This window comes from Oppia nitens, unplaced genomic scaffold, assembly GCF_028296485.1.
Source record: "Oppia nitens isolate AA-2021 unplaced genomic scaffold, nextdenovo-longstitch-racon4-pilon3 scaffold20_pilon_pilon_pilon, whole genome shotgun sequence".
Classification (NCBI taxonomy): domain Eukaryota; kingdom Metazoa; phylum Arthropoda; class Arachnida; order Sarcoptiformes; family Oppiidae; genus Oppia; species Oppia nitens.
Window position 1 is genome coordinate 757,594 of NW_026533200.1, and position 25,778 is coordinate 783,371.

Below are 25,778 nucleotides of genomic sequence, written 5' to 3' on the forward strand. Positions count from 1 at the left end.
AATGTTTTGCTAGAAATACAAATTTAAATCAACATAAATCTAGCGTTCATTTTAATACAAAGTTTAAATGCTTTTATGAAAATTGTAATAAAACATATGCAACAAAATTTCATTTGAAAGCACATGAAATTCAATTTCATTTAAAACAAAAATTATTTAAATGTGAAATTGATTATTGTAATAAAACATTTTCAACTAAACACAATTATAATATGCATAAATTAACTCATTTGAAGAAAAAACAATTTAAGTGTTCAGTAAACGATTGTTTGAAAACATTTACAACAAATCATTGTTTACAACAACACAAATCAATAGATCATTCAATTGAACCACAATTTATGTGTTATTACAAAAACTGTAGAAAATATTTTACAAATTTAAATGATTTAAGACATCATAAACAAAATATTCATCAAAGTATAAAACCATTCAAATGTGATGTCGATAACTGTGGCAAACAATTTACAACTAAATATGAACTTTTAGTACATCAACGAAAACATACAGGAATTAAACCATTTAAATGTAATGTCAATGAATGTAATAAATGTTTTTCACATTTATCATCACTAAATTATCATAAATATTATTGTCATAAATAATTTTGATTTATTTTTGTTATGTTTTTTTTAAAAAAAATTACTAAAATCAAAATAAATATTTTATGAATTTTAAAACAAGTATTTTTTCTAATTTATACTTTTATTTAGTAGATTTAAAAATGTATTAAATGCTTTAAATCAATTATTTTGCTTATTAAAGTAAATTTTCAATATTAAATAAAAATATTTTCACAATTAATAAAATAAACAATAAATAAACAGTATAATAAAACATAAATGTGATGTCGAGTATTGCGATAAAACATTTGCAACTAATTGTGAATAATCATAAAAAATWATTTAAATTAAAAAAAACAATTTCATTGTTCAAWGTGTTTGAAAAGTTTTACAACAAATCATTAAATWGAATATTTTTATAATTATATTAATGTATTTTTCTATAGTTTCTTAAATTAAAAATTATAATTAAATTATTAAATTTACAGCAAATAATTATAATCTATTATATTCATCAATGTACTAAACTTAATTCAATTTAATAATTATAATGATAAGTGTCGGAAAAGTTTTACTAGAAATTCATTTTTAAAACAACATAAATCTAGCGTTCATTTTAATAAAAAGTTTAAATGTTTTTATGAAAATTGTAATAAATTATTTCCAACAAAGTATTGTCTTAAATCACATGAAATTCAATTTCATTTAAAACAAATATTATTTAAATGTGATGTCGAATATTGTAATAAAACATTTACATTGAAAAGCAATTATAAAACACATAAATTAACTCATTTGAAGAAAAAACAATATATTTGTTTAGTTAGTGAATGTTTGAAAACATTTACAACAAATTATTGTTTACTTCGACACAAATCATTAGATCATTCAATTGAATCACAATTTATTTGTGAATATTGTTGTAAATATTTTACAAATATTTAAGACAACATAAACGAAATAATCATCTGAATATAAAGATATTTAAATGTGATGTCGATAACTGTGGCAAACAATTTGCTAATAAATCTGGACTATTATTACATCAACAAAAACATTCAGGAATTAAACCATTTAAATATGATTTCAATGAATGTAATCAATGTTTTACACAAAAAACTTCAATATATTATCATAAATATTATTGTCATAAATAATTTTAGATTTATTTTTTGTATTTTTTTTAAAAAAAAATTTAATAAATATAATTATAATTTATAAAATAATTTTTTATGAACTTATTATATTTTAAAACAAGTATTTTTTATTTATACTTTTATTTCAAATTAGATTTCAAAATGTTTTAAATACTTAAAAATCAATTATTCTGTTTATTAAAATAAATTTTAAATATCAAATAAAAATATTTTTACTATTAATAATCAATGAATATTTAGATCTTAATTGATATGTTAATAAAAATCTTATAAACTCGTATATAAAATGATATTTAATTTTCCTGTGATAAACATTTTTTTGGTGTGATTTTCAATATGGGATCAAAATACCTACACTGCAAACATAATTTAATTTCGTATCGCAAAAATATTGATATCATTAACTTTGAACTTTAATAACTTTTTTATTTTTTAACTTAAATAAACAAATTTGATATCAAATGAAAGAACACTTTTCAAAGTTTATAAGTCAATAAATAAAATTGCATTAATTATCATATTATCTATAAAAAAGCATAAGAAGTAAGAAATGGTAAAAAAAGTTATGTACAAAAAGTATTTTCGTGAAATCAAAACTTTAAATATTATTAACAAAATAAAGCTATTAATTTAGTAAAAACAATATTAATATCGAGTATTGCCTCCGTTGGCATCAATCACAGCCTGCAATCTTCTTGGAACACTTTGGATCAGCTTTTCTGTGACTTCTTCAGGTATATTTTTCCAGACATTAAATAACGACTCTTTAAACGCAGAAAAACTTTTTCTTTCGCTCTTTGGCACACGTCTGTCCAATTCATCCCATAGATGTTCAATAATATTGAGGTCAGGGCTCTGTGGCGGCCACTCAAGTGTCTCAATTTGATTGTCAGACAACCATTTCTTTGCCAATTTTGATGTGTGCTTTGGGTCGTTGTCCGCTTGAAATAAAAAATCATCGCTTATTTGTAGATCTCTGGCACTCTGAAGCAAATGTGGGGTCAAAATATCGTTAACGTAAATGTAGCGGTCCATAGTTGATGGAATTTCGACCAAATGGCCAACTTCCTGGCCTGTCATACACCCCCATACCATAACTGATTTCGAGTGCTTCACAGTTGGACATATATTATCAGGATTAATGCTTTCGCCTCTCTTTTTAAACACTCGTTGGCGACGTTTAGTACTAATAATCTCAAATTTTGACTCATCTGACCACAAGACCTTCCTCCAGTATGACATAGGCATCCGGATGTACTTTCGTGCAAAGTCTAATCGTTTTCTCTGATTTGTTAGGCTTATCATTGGACGTCTTCGCGCAATACCACTGTAATAACCCATTTCTTGAATCCGGTGTCTAATAGTGTTTCGGTGACACAAAATGTTTCTGGCGGCCAACTCTTCCTTAATCTCATCGGTGGTCAACTTCTTATTTTTTGCCACAATTCGACTCAATATCCTGTCCTGTTTAGCACTGGTACATCTTTTTCGACCACTTCTTGCGAGATTTCTAACTGTCCCGTACTTTTCGACTTTCTTTACAATTGATCGGACAGTATTATCAGTTGTTGTAAACAGTTCCGCTATTTTTGCGTATGACTTTCCGGTGCTGACTCTCATATCATACATTTGTTGGCGAATTGCATCTGAAAATTCTTGTATTTTAACCATTTTTATGATAATCACTGCATTTACTGTTTATTTACGTGTATTCAAATTAATAACAATGCATTGGAATCAATTGGTCCCAACAATGTGTCTGAAATCACGCGCGTTTTAAAAACACGAAAATAATTTTTGTACCTAAATTATTAACACCTATAACTTTACCTTGATATATTTTGTTATTTAAACCATTGTTTTGACCATCTAGTATATCAATTTAATTGTGATTTATTACTCTATTATTTGATATCAAATTTGTTTATTTAAGTTAAAAAATAAAAAAGTTATTAAAGTTTAAAGTTAATGATATCAATATTTTTACGATACGAAATTAGATTATGTTTTTAGTGTATACATTAGTATTATTATAACTAAAGTAAAATATAATAACAATTATTAAACAGGTTTAAGGATTAAATACAAATATCATATATACAGTGATATGATATCCATTTCATATTTTAATCATTGTTTGGTGTGATTTCAATGTGCTATCAAAAACAATACAATAGTATTGTTTAAGTCATTATTTAATTAAATCATTGTTTAAGACAACATAAATCAATTGATCATTCAATTGAACCTAAATTTATTTGTGATTACAAAAAATGTGGAAAATATTTTACAAATTTATAATATTTAAGACATCTTAAACGATATATTCATTTGAGTTTAAAACCATTCAAATGTGATGTCGATAACTGTGGCAAAAAATTTGCAACAAAATTTCAATTTTTACGACATAAACGAATAATACATTCAGAAAACAAATCATTCAAATGTGATGTCAATGAATGTAATAAATGTTTTTCACACATATCTTCACTAAATTATCATAAATAATTTTAGATTTATTTTTTTGGTATGTTTTTTAAAAATAACTTAACTTAATTCATTTTTTTTATAAATATATATGAATTTATTATGTTTTAAAACAAGTTTTTATACTTTTATTTAGTAGATTTTAAAATGTTTTAAATACTTTAAATCAATTATTTTGTATATTAATGTAAATTTTCAATATTAAATAAAAATATTTACACAATTAAAAATCAACAGTATAATATATAAATTTGAGGTTGAGTATTGCGATTAAATATTTGCTACTAATTGTGAATATAAATCACACAAAATTATTTAAAATAAAAAAACAATTTTTTTAAAATCATAAATATTAATGAATTTTTCAATATTTTTAAAATTAAATATTTTAAATAAATTATTAAAATATTAACAAATTTCAGCAAATAATTATAATATTATATACTAAATAACAATTATTTTAGAAAATTATTTTATTTAAGTAATTTTTTCTACAAAACATCATTAATACTAAAATTAACTGTAATTAAATAGAAATTATTAAATAAATATTATATTATTTACAAAAATCAATTTATTTTAAATATATTTTACTTAATATTAATATTTAGTTTTGGTTAGTTCTTAAACTGTTTGCTCATCAATAAACAAAATATTCATCTGAGTATAAAACCATTCAAATGTGATGTCGATAACTGTTGCAAACAATTTGCAACAAAATTTAAACTTTTACGACATCAACGAACAGCACATTCAGGAATCAAATCATTCAAATGTGATGTCAATGAATGTAATCAATGCTTTACATAAAAATCTCCACTAAATTATCATAAATATTATTGTCATAAATAATTTTAGTTTTAGTTTTTTATGTTTTTAAAAAAAAAATTAATAAGTATAATTTTGTAATTTTTTATGAACTTATTATAATTTAAAACAAGTATTTTTATTTTAAATTAGATTTCAAAATGCATTAAATACTTAAAAATCAATTATTCTGTTTATTAAAATAAATTTTAAATAACAAATAAAAATATTTTTACTATTAATAATCAATGAATATTTAGATCTTAATTGATATGTTAATAAAAATCCTTATAAACTTAAAACCTAATAAAAACTTAATACTATATAAATAGATAATTTATGATATATAAAATAACTATTTACTGAATTTTTTTCCATTTATACTAATAATTATTAATAATTATACAAAAATATTTATAAATTAAAAAGTTTTAATTTATTTATTAATATTTTTTAAATATAATAATATTTAATAATATATAATAATATTTAAAAAATATTAATAAATAAATTAAAACTTTTTAATTTATAAATATTTTTGTATAATTATATTAATTACTATTTTAATAAATCTTTTAGTGAAATTTTCTAAACAATAATGGATTTTTATGTTAAATATGTTTGCGATGTCAACGATTGTGGCAAAAGTTTTACTAGTAATACATATTTAAATCGACATAAATCTAGCGTTCATTTTAATAAAAAGTTTAAATGCTTTTATGAAAATTGTAATAAAATATTTACAACAAAGTTTGCTATTAAAACACATGAAATTCAATATCATTTAAAGCAAATATTAATTAAATGTGATGTCGATTATTGTAATAAAACATTTGCATCTAAAAGCAATTATAAAAAAACATAAATTAACTCATTTGAATACAAAACAATTTAAGTGTTTAAACAATTTTTTTTAGCTGAAAAACATATTTATGAATCACAAACAATTAATTAGAAAATTATTAAATTTATAAATTAATAATAAAATAAAATTGATTTTATAATTACTATAAAAATATTTTTCTAAATTATTTTTTTAAAATTTAAGTTTTAAACGTTTATTCAACCTATAATATAATTAAAATAAACATTATTAATACTATAAAACTTAAGCTAAATTATGTTATTACAGTTTGTTTATAAAATAAATATTTTATATATTTTATCTTAATCATTTAAGTAAAACTATTTTATTTTATTGCTCAGAAAAATAAACATTAATAAATGCTCACATAATATATTATAAAACAATAATTATAATAGTTATTTGTAAATTAATTTTTAAAAATATTTTTGTTATTAATGATAATTTTTAAACTTTTTTTTGAACATTTTGAAAAATTTTATAAAATAATTTTTTTAATATTAAAATTAATACAATTTTTATTGTAGCATATTTATTAGAGTAGTATTTATTAACAAACTTAACTAAAAAATTTTAATCAATTAATATTTTATTATTTAATACTAAAATAAAATATTTAATTTAATATATTATATATACTTAATATTGTTATCAATTATTAACTCCATTTTTATTTAATTAATATTCAACAATATATATATATAATTGTTTTGCAAAATAAACATAAATAAATATACATTTTGCAAAATATCGACATCACATTTAAACACATATTTAAAAAAAATAAATACTAAAATCAATTTTTATGTTTTTTTTAATATACAAATTATCAAAAATAATAACCAAACTAATGTCAAATTAGTTATGAATTAAAAAAAATTATTTTTTATAACATATTTGTTATACAAAAATGTTTCGCATTTTTTTTAAAAAAAAAATTAGAAATAATTTCTATAATTAAATTTCTCTTACTTGTATTTAACCAACTTTTTGGACCAAAAGCACGTGAATCGCGTGTTATTGTTGTTGTTGTTGTCATAACAATCACTATAATCACTGATTTTTATAGAAATGCAATCATTTGTTGTAATATTCATTGCATTCAAACATTCAATCGTTTCACACAAAACATCAATATTTTCTGATAAATTATTTGTTTGTTTATCAATAAAAATACTATTGTTTAATGATTTCAATTCACATAATTTATTAAACACTTAATATTAATCAATTTATTATTAATTAAATCCATATTAAATTTACTAATGTTTTAAACCGACATTTAGTCCAAAAACACGTGAATCGCGTGTTATTGTTGTTATCTACACGTGTGCTGTTGTTGTTGACATAACAGTCACTATAATCACTGATTTTCATTGAAATGCATTGAATTTGTTGTTATCATCAATTGTTTTACACAAATCTGTGTCACACCATTTTATTATTATTTTTATTTTTTGGTAATTTGTTTTAAAGATATAGTTTTTAAAATATATAAAGTTTAAAATTTTAGCACCATTTTTATTTAACAAACAGATAACTAAATTTAATTATTATATTATAAGATATTAATAATTTAAGATTAATATAATATTAAAACACATGTTTTTTTTGATAACACATTGATAATTGACATAAACAGTGAGTCATAGGAAATAATATATTAATATATATAAAGTTTATATTATTAATGTATTGTATATGACTTATGTATAATAATAATTAGTAGTAAACTATTTGCTATATTTATAAAATAAAATTATATTTAAAAAAAATTATATAAAACTGTAACTTATAATTGAATTAAAATATTGTTTAATTTAAATTATAAAACTATTAAACCAGCATTTTAAAAAATTATTATTATTTAAAATACAACAAATAAAATAAATAAATAAAAATCATTTATTTTTTTATATTATTCACTATTCAATTGATTCAAACATTGGTTATTCTAATAATTTGATTTTTTATTTTTTAATAATAATAAAACATTTTTATTAAATTAATTTTTCAATAAAAATAAATTTAATATATAGTACATTATTATTTTATATGTAAATATAATATGATTATGACAATTGTTTGTATTATTTTTAATATAATTTTTTATACTTATAAATAAAATAGAAATTTACAAATAATATATTTAAAACAATTGGGGATTATAGAGAAAATAATTAAATCAAAAAAAATTATTACAATATACTATTATATATTGATTTGTATATTAATTTATACAGTAATTACTAAATTATGTATGACATTGATATTTATGATAATTTAGTGATATTTTTTTCTGAATAACGTTTATTACAATCATTGACATCACATTTAAATGGTTTAATCGCTTAAATGTTTTTGTCGTCGATGTTGTAATAAATTAGATTTTGAAGCAAATTGTTTATTACAATTGTCGTAATTTCATTTGAATGACTTAATACCTAGATGTAGAAAATTTTTGTGTTTAATTAAATATGATTTACTAACAAAATATTTATTACAATTATTATAATTGCATTGAAATTCCGGTTCAATTGAATGATCTATTGATTTAATGTAAATGTTTTCAAACACTTGTTATTTACTAAACGTTGAAATTATTTTTCACTTAAATGTAGTAATTTGTGTTTATTATAATTTTCAATTAGTGAAAACATTTTATCGCAATACTCGACATCACATCGAAATTGTTTTTCTTTTAAAAGAATGGCTAATTGATGTCTTTTTAAATTAAACAATTGTCAACATTTTTTTATTACAATTTTTATAATTATATTTAAACTTTTTATTTAAATGAATGCTAGACTTGTGTCGATTTAAATGTGATTTTGAAGTAAAATATTTGTTGCAATCATTGAAATCACAAATATATTGTATTTAGTATTTAAATGTTTAGCATTTTTATGATAATATAAAGCCGTAGGATATTTGTATATTTTTGTACAATAATTATATTTTAACTGTTTTTAGATGAATGAATTAATTGATGTGTTATTAAATATTTTTTATTACGTGTCTTAAACCGACATTTGGGCCAAAAGCACGTGAATCGCGTGTTGTTGTTGTCATAACAGTCACTATAATCAGTGATTTTCACAGAAATGCAATCATTTGTCGTAATATTCATTGTATTCAAGCAATTAGTATTGGCTTCACATAAAACAACACTAATATTTTGTGACAAACTATTAATTTGTTTATCAATACTATTGTTTAATGATTTGATTTTTGATAATTTATTTAACATATACTTAATATATTAACAATATTATCAATAATTAAATTCATATTAAATTTATATATAAAAATTAATTAATTAACTCAACACACAATTATGATAACAATAATAATAATTATAAATAAGGAGTCAAACAAATCATTATAATTTCGTTTGTATTATTAATTATTTATTTATTAAAAATTTACTATTCATTAATTAATACTTTATAAAAAACACATTTAGATTATATTATTATTATATCGTTTTTGTAATACACGTGTTGTTGTTTTGTTGTATTATAACCAAGGTTTTTAGTAAATAAATGCCTTCCGTGGCAATGCCCAAATAGATACCATAAATGACTGGCAATTTTATTTGTCTGCCAATTTAAATTGATAAAATGCAACTGTATTTATAAAAATAATATTATTTTGTATTATTTAGCATGCTAATTAAATTTACAATTAATAAACTTATTTCCAATGATATTACCATTTAATTAAAGGTATGCAAAACAAAAATACAAACAAATATATCCATAAAGCAATGTTTTATAAATTAAATTAAAATATAAAATTAAAATAATAGGTGTCACCACTTGAAAATAGATGCCCAGGGCATGGCAAAGGCAGGGCAGACATTTGGTAAAATTGGCATCTATTGTTTATGTCTGGCAATTTTTAAACCCTGATTATAACAGACATATTGATGACATCACTGTTTGAATAATTATTGTAATCATTTAAAAGCATTCAGTCATACATTACGTAAATTATAAATATATATATACAGCAAATATATTTAGTATTTAACATTAATGTATATCAGTAATTAAATAATTTTTATAATAAAAAAAATAATAGCAAATGTTTATAGAAAATATAAAGTAAACTAAAAATTAATTAAAAAATAACTAATTTTATAATAATTTGTGAAAATTATTTATTAATAAAATTATTATTATATCAATAAATAACACTTAAATAACAGTAATAATATTGTTATAATTTTAATATTTACTGATTATTAATATTATTACATTAAAAAAGAGGATAAAATTTAAAATTAATTTTAATATTAAACTTTTTTTTTATTTATTTACTAATTACTAGTTTAGTAGATATTAAATATAAATTTTATAGATTGTTGTTTCAACAAAAAAATATTGTTTCAATTATTGACATCAAATTTATTAGAAATTATTTATTGCCTGAACGTGTTTGTCGATGTCATCAAAAAAAAACTCAAATTATATTTAAAAAACAAATTGTTTGCCACAGTTGTCGTTCAACATTACATTTAAACCATTAAATGTATAATACGTTTGTGTCTATTCAAACAAAATAAAGTTGAATATCTTTTATTACAATTTTTATAATCGCATCGAAACTCGGGTTCAATTGAATGATCTCTGGATAAGTGTTGTCGTAAACAATGAATAGTTGTAAATGTTTTCAAACAATTGTTATTTACTGAACAAATAAATCGCGGTTTAGATAAATGTATTAATTTGTGATTATTATAATTTTCAATTAGTAAAAACATTTTATCGCAGTACTCGACATCACATCGAAATTGTTTTTGTTTCAAATGAATGGCTAATCGGTGTCTTTTTAAATTAGCAATTTGTGTAAATTTTTTATTACAATTTTCATAATTACATTTAAACTTTTTATTTAAATGACAACTAGATTTGTGTTGATTTAAAACTGATTTTGTAATAAAACTTTTGCCGCAATTGTTGACATCGCAAACATATTTCAGATTTAAATGTTCAGCAGATTTATGATTACATAACGATATCTTAAATTTATATATTTTATTACAATAATTACATTTGAATTGTTTTTTAGATAAATGTATCGATTGATGAATAGTTAAATGTTTTTTATTATTAGTTTTAAATCGACATTTAGGCCAAAAACACTTGAATCGCGTGTTATTGTTGTTATCCACACGTGTTTTGTTGTTATTGTCATAACAGTCACTATAATCAGTGATTTTCATAGAAATGCAATCATTTGTTGTTTGGATATTCATTGCATTCAAGCCATCAATAGATGGTTCACACAAAACAACAGTATTTTGATTCAAAATATTTATTTTAATATCAATACTATTGTGTATTGATTTTAATTCACATAATTTATTCAAAATATACTTCATATTAACAATTTTATCATTTACAGGTATTAACTCCATATTATAATAATTAAAAATATTACTGAAAAAAAATATTAAATCAACAAACAATGATAATAAATACAAAAGTCAAACAAATGTTTTATTTGTATAATAATTTATTATTTAAATAAAAATTAATTAATTAATTAATTAATAGCACTTATTATAGATAATTTACTATTCAATTAGATAATAATAAATATATATACATTACTTATATACTGTAATACATTTATAGATAACAATATTATTGTGTTTATAATACACGTGTATTTAAAAAACACATGTTTTGTTTGTATTTAACAAACATATCGATGACATCACTGTTTGTTTGTTAATTGAAATCATTGAATAGCATTCAAACATACATTACGTCTATATATATATATATATATATATACTTTACTATAAAATAAATAACTTTTCACGAACTCCTGAAAGGAGTACGTATCTGTATTCTATATGTCCTTCCGTCCTTCCGTCCTTCCGTCCGTCCGCTTTTTATTGAATTTTTAAATTTTGACTTCAGATTTGAATTAAGCATCAAAAATAAGGTATAGGGGATCAGCATTAAAATTTTGATATCTCATTGGGAACATAGAGAAAATGGCGGCCAAAGTGAAAAATTTAGGTAAAAATTTTTGAGTATAGATTTGAATAAAGCATCAAAAACAAGCATAAAAAATATGGTTTAAAATTTTGATATCTCTTCGGGAACATGGCCGCAAAAGTACAAAAAAAAAATTAAATTTGAAAGTATAAATTTGAATAGAGCATAAAAATAGGTAAAGAATATCAGTATTAAAATTTTGATATATAATCAGAGGTTTTAGAAAATCCATAAAATATAAGTAATCAAAAAAATATATTGAGATTATAAAAAAAGTTTAGAAAAGTCAAAAAATATATGAGTAATACAAACAGTACTAAATATTCAGAGATTATAGAAAAGAACAAAAATATATAAGTAATACATACAGCCAGTCATGAGGAGCAATTGACACGCTACAGATCATATTAGTGCTAAATATGTAAAGGTGAATTTGTGAATTTTTATTTAAAAAAAATATTGTTGAGACATAACTTGACAGTGACATTGATTTAATAAAAAAATTTATTCCAAATAGTAACATTTAGTATATAATTTTTTATTACCATAACAATATTTATTTATTAAAATAAAAAATTCAACTCTATGATTGGATTATGTTCAATTGCTCCTCATGACTGCATACAGCATTAAATATTCAGAGGTTATAGAAAAGAACAATAATATATGAGTAATACATACAGCACTAAATATTCAGAGGTTATAGAAAAGAACAATAATATATGAGTAATACATACAGCACTAAATATTCAGAGGTTAAAGAAAAGAACAATAATATATGAGTAATACATACAGCACTAAATATTCAGAGGTTAAAGAAAAGAACAATAATATATGAGTAATACATACAGCACTAAATACTCAGAGGTTATAGAAAAGAACAAAAATATATGAGTAATACATACAGCATTAAATATTCAGAGGTTATAGAAAAGAACAATAATATATGAGTAATACATACAGCAATAAATATTCAGAAATTATGAAAAAGAACAAAAAAGATGGTCATAATTAAGAAAAAACAGTCATTATTAAAATTTTAAAATGAATCTTATTGGCTAATAAAATTTTAAAAATAGTATAAATAGAGTTGTAATTTTAAGAAAATTTCAGTTAATTTCATTTTAATGAAATGTGAACATTAGTGAACAGAAATTACAATAATGTAATATTAATAAAAAAATTATATTAATTTGTTTTGTGTAATAAAAAAAATTTTAAAAGTGCAAAACTAAGATTTTATTTTAATAAGAATAAAATTTTAAATATTTAGTTAAATATAATAAGTTAAGTTATGTAATTTGTATGTGTATTTAATTTTGAATTATTAAGTGTTAACAAATATTATTACACACTAATAATGGATGACTCAAAAAGATTAAAAAGAGAAAATGATGGTCATCGAAAAGCCTTAAACCGACAAATTGGTAATATAGATAAAATAAGAGAAAAAGATCGCAAACGAAAAGCTGAAAAGAGAAAAGATGATGAGTCTATTGAACGAGAAAGACAATATGATAGACAAAGAAAAGCTGACAAAAGAAAAAAAGACGAGTCCATTGAAAGTATAAGAGAATACGAAAAACAACAAAAAGCAGATAAACGTAAAGATGACGAGTTTATCCGACAAGAAAGAGAAAATGATAGACAAAGAAAAGCTGACAAAAGAAAAGACGACGAGTTTATTGAAAGTATAAGAGAATACGAAAAACAACAAAAAGCAGATAAACGGAAAGATGACGAGTTTATCCGACAAGAAAGAGAAAATGATAGACAAAGAAAAGCTGACAAAAGAAAAGACAACGAGTTTATTGAACGTTTACGAGAATATGAGAAACAACAAAAAACTCAATCTCGTGAAATATTAAAAAATTTATTAAATAAAAACGTGGACAAATTTAATAAACTTAAATTATGTGGTCCAACTGAAGTTTGCTTATGCTGTGGTTGTTTATGGTTTGAATCTCAAATGCGAAATATTAATTTTCAATCTCTTCAAATTAAAGAGAAATTCAAAAATAAAACGAAAAGTGATTTTGAAAATTTTGTGAAAACAGTGATGAATATAGACAATAAAAACATTCAGTTTTGCAATACATGTTATGTAGATATTAATAATGCAAAAACTCCTGAAAACTTTTAATACTAATAATAAATAAATTAAACAAAGAAAAAGGACTAATGTAGTTTTCCTCATACGGAATCATTTTAATTTAATTTTATACATTGGATAAGGAGTTCGTATGGAAATGCTTTCAGCATTCTCAACTGGTTAATTAATTAATTATTTAAAATTAATTTATAGTAGAAATTAAGTATTGTATAAAAGAACAATTGATAACATTAAAAATTATTTTAATTAATTTTAATTTAATTATTATATTTAAAATTTATATTAAATAATAGATATTTTTAACATTAGTTTTAAAAACAAAAAACATTATTTATTAAATTAAATGTTAATAAGATTAATAAAATATTTAAATTATAATATAATTAATATCGTCTAATTAATTTTAACTAGTAATATTTGTTTTAATTAACAAATTGATTTATATCTAAAATAAAATACAATATATTTTATGAAAATTAAAAAAAAAATAATTACATCAAATTTATTTAATCTCGAAATGTTTTCGTTTATGTCGCAAAAAATTACATTTATAATTAAATTGTTTGCCACAGTTATCGACATCACATTTGAATAATTTTAAACCCAAATGTACAATACGTTTGTGTTGATACAAACCATTTGATGACAAATAGATTTTATTACAGTTTTTATAATTGCATTTGAATTGTGATTCAATTGAATGATCTCTGGATTTGTGTTTTAGTAAACAATGATTTGTTGTAAATGTTTTCAAACATTGGTTTACTGAACAATGAAATTTTGTTTGTCGTAAATGAATTAATTTATGTTTATTATAATCAGTAATGTTTGAAAAAATTTTGCCGCAATAGTCGACATCACATTTGAATGGTTTTACTTTTAAATGCACTACTTTTACATGATTTCTAATATGATATTTTTGAGTAAATGTTTTGTTACAATCAATATAATTACATTTAAATCGTTTATTAGAATGAACACTCAATTTATGGATTTTTAGATTATATTTTGTAGTAAAACTTTTGCCGCAATCGTTGACATTACAAATATATTTATTATTATCTTTAAAATGTACTAAATTTTTATGGCAACTTAATTTTGATGATATTGAAAATGTTTGATTACAATCGTTAATATTGCATTTATATGGCTTATGTAATGTATGAATTGTTTTATGATAATCAAAATTTTGTCCACTATTGTTGTCCATACGTGTATTGTAATTGTCATAACAGTCACTATAATCAATGATTTTCATAGAAATGTAATTATTTTCTGTGATATTCATTTTATTCATGCAATCAATTGTTTCACATAAAACAACACTATTTTTTGATAAACTATTTGTTTGTTTATCAATAATACTATTGTGTAATGATTTCAATTCACTTAATCTATTCAACATATATTTAATTTTAAAGATTTTATTATTAATTAACTCCATATTAATAATTAATATTAAAAATTATTTTTTAAAAACACACAATAATAACAACAATAACTACTAAATACAAAGTCTTAACAAACAAAGCAATAGTTTTGGCGCTTATATTGTGTTTTTCAATAGCAATGTATAACTGAATACTAAAAACCGGTTTTATTTTCAGTTAAGAAAGTGAATCAATGAATTAAAAGAGAGTTATTGTCAATAATTAGTATACACTTTAAGTCAATGGGTTAGTCCAATAGTCATGTGATGTACAGTCAGTGTATTATGAAAATTATTGTTGTGTTTATTAAAAAAAGTATATTAATTTAATAAACAAAAAAAATCACAGATAGATAGATAGAAACTATATTTTAATTAATTTATCAATTATTAATAAATCTAAAATTAATATATAATTGATTAATATTTTTAACTATTAATTTAATAATAATTTAGACAAATTGTTTAGATATTGTACACAAAAAATATCATATATAAAATACTTTATATAGTAATATACAATTTTACTAAACTATAGTTTTTTCAATAATAATAATAATATAAAAATAAATTTATTAATTAATTAGTGATTTAATGATTCTTTTGAACTCAAAATTTTGTTGCAATTATTGTCATCACATTTATATGATTTAATCTTTGAATGTGTTCGTTGATGTCGTAATAAATTAGATTTTAAAGCATAGTGTTTGTTACAATTATCGTAATTACATTTGAATGACTTTATACCTAAATGAACAAAATTTTTGTGTATAATTAAATATGATTTGCAATAGTTTTGGCGCTTATATTGTGTTTTTCAATAGCAATGGATATCTAAATATATAAATAACTAAATAATAAAAACAGGTTTTATTTTCAATTAAGAAAGTGAATCAATCAATGAAAGAAAGAGAGTTATTGTCAATAATTTGTGTATACTTTAAGTCTATGGTTTAGTCCAATACACAGTCATGTGATGTACAGTCAGTGTCTTATGAAAATTATTATTGTTTTTATTTTTTTTTAAATTATTAATATTATAGACATAATCACATAGAAACTTTATTTTAATTAAATTAACAATTATTATAAATTAAAAAAAATAAATATAGAGATAAAGAGAGAGAGAGAGAGAGAGAGAGAGAGAGAGAGAGATATTAAGTATATATAATTGATTAAATATATATTTATTATTTTATTAGTTTAGCAATATATATATAATTAATTATTTGATGAACAAAATATTTATGATAATTTAACGATTCTTTAGTACTCAAAATTTTGTTACAATTATTGACATCACATATATATGATTTAATCTCTGAGTGTGTTCGTCGATGTTGTAATAAATTAGATTTTAAAGCATATTGTTTGTTACAATTGATTACATTTAAATTATTTAAAATTTAAATGAACAAGTTTTTCATGTCTTTTTAAATATAATTGGTGTGTAAAATATTTATTACAACTTTCATAAACACATTTAATGTTGAATTAAACGATTTGTTACAATCGTTAACATCGCAAACATATTTAACATTCAAATGTTTAGCATTTTTATGATAAAACAAAGCATAAATATTTGATTACAATAATTAAATTTGAAATGTTTTACAGATGAATGAATTAATTGATGTTCAATCAAATGATTTTCATTATTAGTTATTAGTTTATATATTATATATCGACATTTAGTCTAAAAACACTTGAATCGCTTGTTATTGTTGTTATCCATACGTGTGTTGTTGTTGTTGTCATAACAGTCACTATAATCAGTGATTTTCATAGAAATGCAATCATTTGTTGTGATATTCACTTTATTAATTAAATCAATGGTTTCATCAAAAACACTACTAATATTTTGTGACAAACTATTTGTTTTTATATCACTAATACTATTGTGTAATGATTTCAATTTACATAATCTATTTAACATATACTTAATATTTAAAATTTTATGATTAATTAACTCCATATTAATAAATAAATATTAAAAATTATTAAAAAACAACACACAATGATAACAACAGTGATAACTACTAATAACAAATACTATGAATTGTGTGAAACAATTGATGGCTTGAATGAAGTGAATATCATAACAACAAATGATTTCATTTCAATGAAAATCACTGATTATAGTGACTGTTATGACAACAACAACAACACATCTATGGATAACAACAAGCAATTCAAGTCAAGGGCCTAAATCTCGGTATATTAATATAAAGAAAAATAATTTATTTATACATCAATTAATACATTTATATAAAACAGTTTGAGTGTAATAATCGCAATAAAATATTCAAATTTAAATAATATTTAGATTATCATAAAAGATCTAAACATTTAAATATTAAATATGTTTGCGATTACAACGATTGTGGCAAATGTTTTACTAAAAATTCAAATTTAAATCGACATAAATCTAATGTTCATTTTACTAAAAAATTTAAATGCTTTCATGAAAATTGTAATAAAACATTTACAACAAAGTTTGCTAATAAAAGACATAATTTAATTCATATAAATAAAAAACAATTTAAGTGTTCAGTAAACGATTGTTTGAAAACATTTACAACAAATCATTGTTTAGTAAAATACAAATCCAGTGATCATTCAATTGAACCACAATTTAAATGTGATTACAATAACTGAAGAAAATATTTTACAAATTTAAAACATTTAAGACAACATAAACGAAATATTCATCAAAGTATAAAGCAATTCAAATGTTATGTCGATAGTTGTGACAAACAATTTGCTACTAAATCTTGACTTTTACGAGATCAACGAAAATATACTTGAATTAAAATTTAATATTTATTATAAAAATAATGATAATTTATAAAAACAAAATAATTATTAAAGTAAAACTTTTACCGTAAAAGTACTAATAAATAGAGAATAAATTGGTTTAAAGATTAAACAAAAACTCATATATAAAATGATATTTAATTTTCCTGTGATAAACATTTTTTTGGTGTGATTTTCATTATGGGATCGAAATACCTATACATTAGTATTAGTATAACTAAAGTAAAATGTAATAATAATTATTAAACAGGTTTAAGGATTTAATACAAACAAATCTATATATATCTGTATATACAGTGAAATGATATCCATTTCCTATTTTAGTCATTGTTTGGTGTGATTTCAATGTGCGATCAATTTATTTGATATATTTTAGTCGAAATTTTCTAAAACAATAATAATGGAGTTATTATTGAACAAAACTAATAGTAAATTAAATAATTTGAATAAATTGAAATGTTTTTCATTAAAATTACAACAAATTAATAACAAATTGAATGAATTAATTGAAGCAATGAATGCCTTGAATGGAGTGAATATCAAAACAACAAATGATTGCATTTCTATGAAAATTACTGATTATAGTGACTGTTATGACAACAACAACAACAAACGTGTGGATAACAACAATAACACGCGATTCTCATGTTTTTGGCCTAAATGTCGGTATAAAACATATATTGAAATAAATTTATTCAAACATCAATCAGTTCATTGATCTGAAAAACAATTTAAATGCAATAATTGTAATTTAACTATTTAAATATTAAATATGTTTGCGATGTCAACGATTGTGGCAAATGTTTTACTAGAAATGCAGATTTAAATCAACATAAATCTAGTGTTCATTTTAACAATAAAAAGTTTAAATGTTTTCATTTAAATTGTAATAAAATATTTACAACAATGTTTAATATGAAAACACATCAAATTGCAGTTCATTTAAAACAAAAAACATTTAAATGTGATGTCGATTATTGTAATAAAACATTTTCAACAAAAGGTGATTATAATAAACATAAATTAATTCATTTGACAAAAAAACAATTTAAGTGTTCAGTAAACGATTGTTTTAAAAGTTTTACAACAAATTATTGTTTACGACAACACAAATCGATAGATCATTCAATTGAACCACAATTTATGTGTGATTACAATAACTGTAGAAAATATATTACAAATTTAAAACAATTAAAACATCATAAACGAAAACTTCATCTGAGTATAAAACCATTCAAATGTGATGTCGATAACTGTTGCAAACAATTTGCTATTAAATCTGAACTTTTAATACATCAACGAAAACATACAGGAATTAAACCATTTAAATGTAATGTCAATGAATGTAATAAATGTTTTTCACAYATATCTTCACTAAAKTATCATAAATATTATTGTCATAAATAATTTTGATTTATTTTTGTTGTGYTTTTTAATAATTACTGAACTTAATTAAAAAAAAAATTTTTAATAAATATWATGATAATTTATAAAATCAAATAATTAATACATCAATTTATTATATTTTAAAACAAATGTTATATTTATTTATACTTTATATTGTCATAAATAATTTTGATTTATTTTTTTGGTATGTTTTTTAAAAATAACTAAACTTACTTATATTAATTATTATAATAATTTATAAAATGAAAATATTTATTTCATGAATTTATTATATTTTAAAACAAGTATTTATACTTTTATTTAGTAGATTTCAAAATGTATTTCAAAAATCAATTATTTGTTTTTTTAAATTTAATTATAAATATTTAAGTGTAAGTAATATTAAAGCAATTTAAGTGTTCAGTAAACGATTGTTTAAAAACATTTACAACAAATCATTGTTTATGTCGACACAAATCAATAGATCATTCAATTGAACCACAATTTATTTGCGAATACAATAGTTGTGGCAAATATTTTRCAAATTTAAAACAATTAAAACATCATAAACGATATAATCATCWRAGTATAAAACCAWTCAAATGTAATGTCGATAACTGTGTCAAACAATTTGCAACAAAATTTCCACTTTTAACACATCAACGAACAGCTCATTCAGGAATCAAATCATTCAAATGTGATGTCAATGAATGTAATCAATGTTTTACACAAAAATCTTCACTAAATTATCATAAATATTATTGTCATAAATAATTTTAGATTTATTTTTTGTATGTTTTTTTWAAAAAAAAATTTAATAAATATAATTATAATTTATAAAATAWTTTTTTATGAACTTACTATATTATATTTTAAAACAAGTATTTTTTATTTATACTTTTATTTCAAATTAGATTTCAAAATGTATTAAATACTTAAAAATCAATTATTCTGTTTATTAAAATAAATTTTAAATTACAAATAAAAWTATTTTTACTATTAATAATCTTTGAATATTTAGATCTAAATTGATATGTTAGTAAAAATACTTATAAACTTAAAAACTTAATATTATATAAATAGATAATTTATTAAATATAAAAWAATTATTTACTGAATATTTTCCMCATTTATACTAAWAATTATTATAWTTAAAAAATATYATTAAATCAATTATAACTMATTAAATTTTTTAATTTTGTAAATATTTTTGTATAATTWTATTAATTACTCTTTTAATAARTATTATTTATAAAGACAAAATAACAAAAAWTTTCTAAAATCTTATTTCTAAAAATTAAATTATAAATATTAAATAAAAATATWTTTTCMCAATTAATAACCAAAAGTATATAAATAATAAATATTATGTCGAGTATTGCGATAAAACATTTGCTATTTARTGTGAATATAAATCATAAGAAAAAAWTATTTAAACTAAAAAACAAATCATATTAAAACATRTATTAGATACTTAATTAATCAATTGGTTTATTAAAAAAAATAATAAATTTTAAGTCAAATAAAAATTTTTTTTATTTTATGTATAGTTAGGATAATAGATGCCTTTATTGGGCTAATTGGCAGCCAAACAGTTAATATTGTAAAATGTGGTAAAATTAAAAAAAAACATTTATATAGTATTTTCTACAAAACTAAATTAATAATAAAAACACTAAATGAATAGAAATTATTAAAAAATCAATTAAAAATATATTTAAGTAAATATTGGTAGTTCATTTGATTAGTTTTTATTAAATTTAATCAATTAATGTATCTTTTAAGCATAAATAAAATATTCATTAATTGTATTAATATAATGATAAAATAAGTTTTTAATAATATTTAATCAAAATAAAATTACAACAATAGAAATACAGTATTTATGTTAATCTAAAGTAAAATCTAATACAAATTGTTAAACAGGTTTAAAGATTAAATACAAATATATATATATATATATATCTGTATATACAGTGATATGATTTCCATTTCCTATTTTAGTCATTGTTTTATGTGATTTCAATGTGCGATCAAAAACAACACAATAGTATTTATTTGATATATTTTAGTTAAATTTTTTAAACAATAATGGAGTTGTTATTAAACAAAACTATTAATAAATTAAATAAATTTTCTGATTTGAAATGTTTGTCATTAAAATTACAACAAATTAATAACAATTGCTATGAATTGTTTGAATCAATTGATGGCTTGAATGAAGTGAATATCCTAACAACAAATGATTGCATTTCAATGAAAATCACTGATTATAGTGACTGTTATGACAACAACAACACACGTGTGGATAACAATAACACGCGATTTACGTGCTTTTGGCCCAAATGTCGGTTTAATACAATTATTAAACAACGATTAATTAGTCATCAATTAACTCATTTATCAGATAAACAATTCAAATGTAATGATTGTTATAAAATGTTCAAAAGTTATACAACTTTATATTATCATAAAAATAGTAAACATTTAAATATGAAATATGTTTGCGATTACAACGATTGTCGAAAAATTTTTACTAGAAATACATTTTTAAATCAACATAAAACTAGAGTTCATTTTAATAAAAAGTTTAAATGTTTTTATGAAAATTGTGACAAAATATTTGCAACAAATTTTCATAAGAAAACACATGAATGTCGAGTTCATTTAAATCAAAATCTATTTAAATGTGATGTCGAATATTGTAATAAAACATTTACAACTAAAAGCAATTATAAAATACATAAATTAATTCATTTAAAGAAAAAGCGATTTATTTGTACAGTTAATGATTGTTTGAAAATATTTACAACAAATCATTGTTTACGACAACACAAATCCAGAGATCATTCAATTGAACCACAATTTATGTGTGATTACAATAACTGTAGAAAATATTTTACAAATTTAAAAAATTTAAGACAACATAAACGAATTCATTATCGGAATATAAAGTCATTCAAATGTGATGTCGATAACTGTGGCAAACAATTTACTTGTAAATCTGGACTTTTACGACATCAACGAAAACATTCAGGAATTAAACCATTTAAATGTGATGTCAATGATTGTAATAAATGTTTTTTACAAAAATCTTCACTAAATTATCATAAATATTATAGTCATAAATAAGTTGGATATTCTCAGTTATGCTTATTTTAAAAATAATTACTAAACTTAATTCAATTTTGTAAATATAATGATATTTTATAAAATTAAAAATATTTATTTAATGAATTTATTATATTTTAAAACAATTTTTTTCTATTTTTTACTTTTATTCATTAGATTTCAAAATGTATTAAATACTTTAAAACAATTATTTTGCTTATTAAAATAAATTTTCAATATTAAATAAAAATATTTGTTTATGTTGTATACATTGTTTTTCAGTTAGTATTTCAAAAAAAAAAATAATTTGTTATTATTGCTAATTTTAATAATAATAATAATAATGAAAACTATGGTTTTTTAATAAATGGTAGTAAAGTTAATAAAAAAAAWTTTTAATAAAATATATGTTTGTAAAACAATTACAATATTAAAATTGTATTGATTTATATACAAACAAAATTCAATGAATATTATAATACAATAAAAAATTGATTTCATTTCATATGAAACAAATTATTGATTATAGTGACTGTTATAACAACAACAACAACAACAACATAGGTGTGAATAATGATAATATTTTATTATTTATTAACTTGAGTTGTCATTGACGACAATTTAAAAATTATATATATATATTTAAAACAATTGTATATTAGTTTTGTTTGTTGTTAATAATTGTCATAACAGTTAATATACAATCGATACAATCATATATTTAACAAACAAAATAAAACAAAATATATCAAAACAATTAGCATTAACTGTACAATAGATTTATTACTAAATACAAAAAAAATCATTAAATATTATTAAGATAAATAAATGTTTTTATTATAATAAAAATATAACAATTTTATATTAATAAAATAATATCAATAGATATACACTGTATATTATACAGTGTATATACAGTATATTATATACAGGTATATGTTAAAGTAAAAGTAATTTAAACAGGTTTAAGGATTGAATACAAATAAATCTATATATATATCTGTATATACAGTGATATTATATCCATTTCCTATATTAGTCATTGTTTGGTGTGATTTTAATGTGCGATCAAAAAATAAATAAAATTAATTAAAATTTTAGTGAAAATTTTTTTTAGTGTAATTTTCTAAACAATAATGAAGTTGTCGTTATTAAACAAATCTATTGATTTGTTAAGTAATTTTCATAAACTGAAAAGTTTATCATTGAATTTACAACAAATTAATAACAAATTCAATGAATTGTGTGAACCGATTGATGACTTGAATGTAATGAATATCCAAACAACAAATGATTGCATTTCAATGAAAATCACTGATTATAGTGACTGTTATGACATCAACAATAACAACACACGTATGGATAACAACAATAACACGCGATTCACGTGTTTTTGGCCAAAATGTCGGTTCAATAGTAAAACAAAACAACATTTAATAGTACATCAATCAATTCATTTAAATAATATTGACATTAAATGTAATAATTGTAATAAAACATTCAAATCTAAATCATATTTAGATTATCATAAAAAATCTAAACATTTAAATGTTAAATATGTTTGCGATTTCAACGATTGTCGCAAATGTTTTACTAAAAATTCATACTTAAATCAACATAAATCTAGTGTTCATTTTAATAAAAAGTTTAAATGCTTTTATGAAAATTGTAATAAAATATTTATAACAAAGCATGGTATGAAAGCACATGAAATTCAATTTCATTTAAAACAAAAATCATTTAAATGTGATGTCGATAATTGTGATAAAACATTTGCAAATAAAACCAATTATAATAAACATAAATTAATTCATTTAAAGACAACAACAACAAAACAATTTCATTGTTCAGTAAACAACAAATGTTTGAAAACATTTACAACAAATCATTGTTTACGACAACACCTATCAAGAGATCATTCAATTGAATCACAGTTTAAGTGTGATTACAATAGTTGTGGCAAATATTTTCAATATTTAAAATATTTACGACAACATAAACAAACTCATTATCGGAATATAAAGCCATTTAAAATGTAATGTTTAGATAACTGTTTGCTAAACAATTTGCTAAATAAATCTGGACTTTCATTACATCAACGAAAACATTTGTTTTAAATTGTAATACATTTTAAAGTTATTTTAGAAAACTTATTATTATATGTATTAGAAAATAAAAAAAAATTTAAAGAAAATGTCTTTAATTTTTTTGTTAGTCTTTTTTTTTGCTTCAATTGATAGACAGTTAGCCATATATACAAACTGTWTATATAATTACTGTAGTAGTAGTAGTAGTAGTAGTACTGGTCCTTAATATAGTGCAATATTTTTAAAATTTATTTTTTTAAAGTAAATGAGACAATAATTAAATATTATTTTAATAAAAAAATTGCTTAATTTTTGTTGTTGTTGTAACCAAACATATATAAAGTAATGGATATTTGTTTAATAAAAATTAATTGATATTTAAAAAAAATATAAACATATTTTATGCAGTGATTTTCAGTTAGTATTTCAAAAAAAAATAATTTTAATAATAATAAAAACTATGGTTTTTTAATAAATGGTAGTAAAGTTAATAAAAAATTAATTTTTAATAAAATATATGTTAGAAAAACAATTACAGCAATAAAATTGTATTGATTTATATACAAACAAAATTCAATGAATATTATAATACAATAAAAAAATTGATTGCATTTCATATGAAAAAAATCATTCATTATAGTGACTGTTATAACAACAACAACAACAACATAGGTGTTAACATAACAATAATATTTTATTATTTATTAACTTGAGTTGTCATTGACGACAATTTAAAAAAAAATAGTTTTTTACATATATTTAACACAATTTTCTATTAGTTTTTTTGTTTGTCGTTAATAATTGTCATAACAGTCATACTATAGAATCGATACAATCATATATTTAACAAAAAAAAATACAAAATATCAAAACAAATAGCATTTACTGTATTATAATAATAATAATAACAATAGATTTACTATGAAATACAACAAATCA

The 25,778-nt window shown here is 20.1% G+C and overlaps 1 protein-coding gene across 1 annotated transcript; it reads left to right on the forward strand.

Moving 5' to 3' along the window:
- Positions 1 to 13,256: 13,256 nt before the first annotated feature.
- Positions 13,257 to 22,737, forward strand: LOC128953136 (zinc finger protein 665-like; the record flags this gene model as incomplete). The annotated part of the gene is made up of 5 exons (XM_054298611.1): positions 13,257 to 13,752; positions 19,376 to 19,585; positions 20,126 to 20,353; positions 20,422 to 20,432; positions 22,597 to 22,737. Coding segments are annotated over exons 1-5 (1,086 nt in total), but the record flags the coding sequence as incomplete, so codon positions are not given.
- Between the last annotated feature and the right edge of the window lie 3,041 nt (positions 22,738 to 25,778).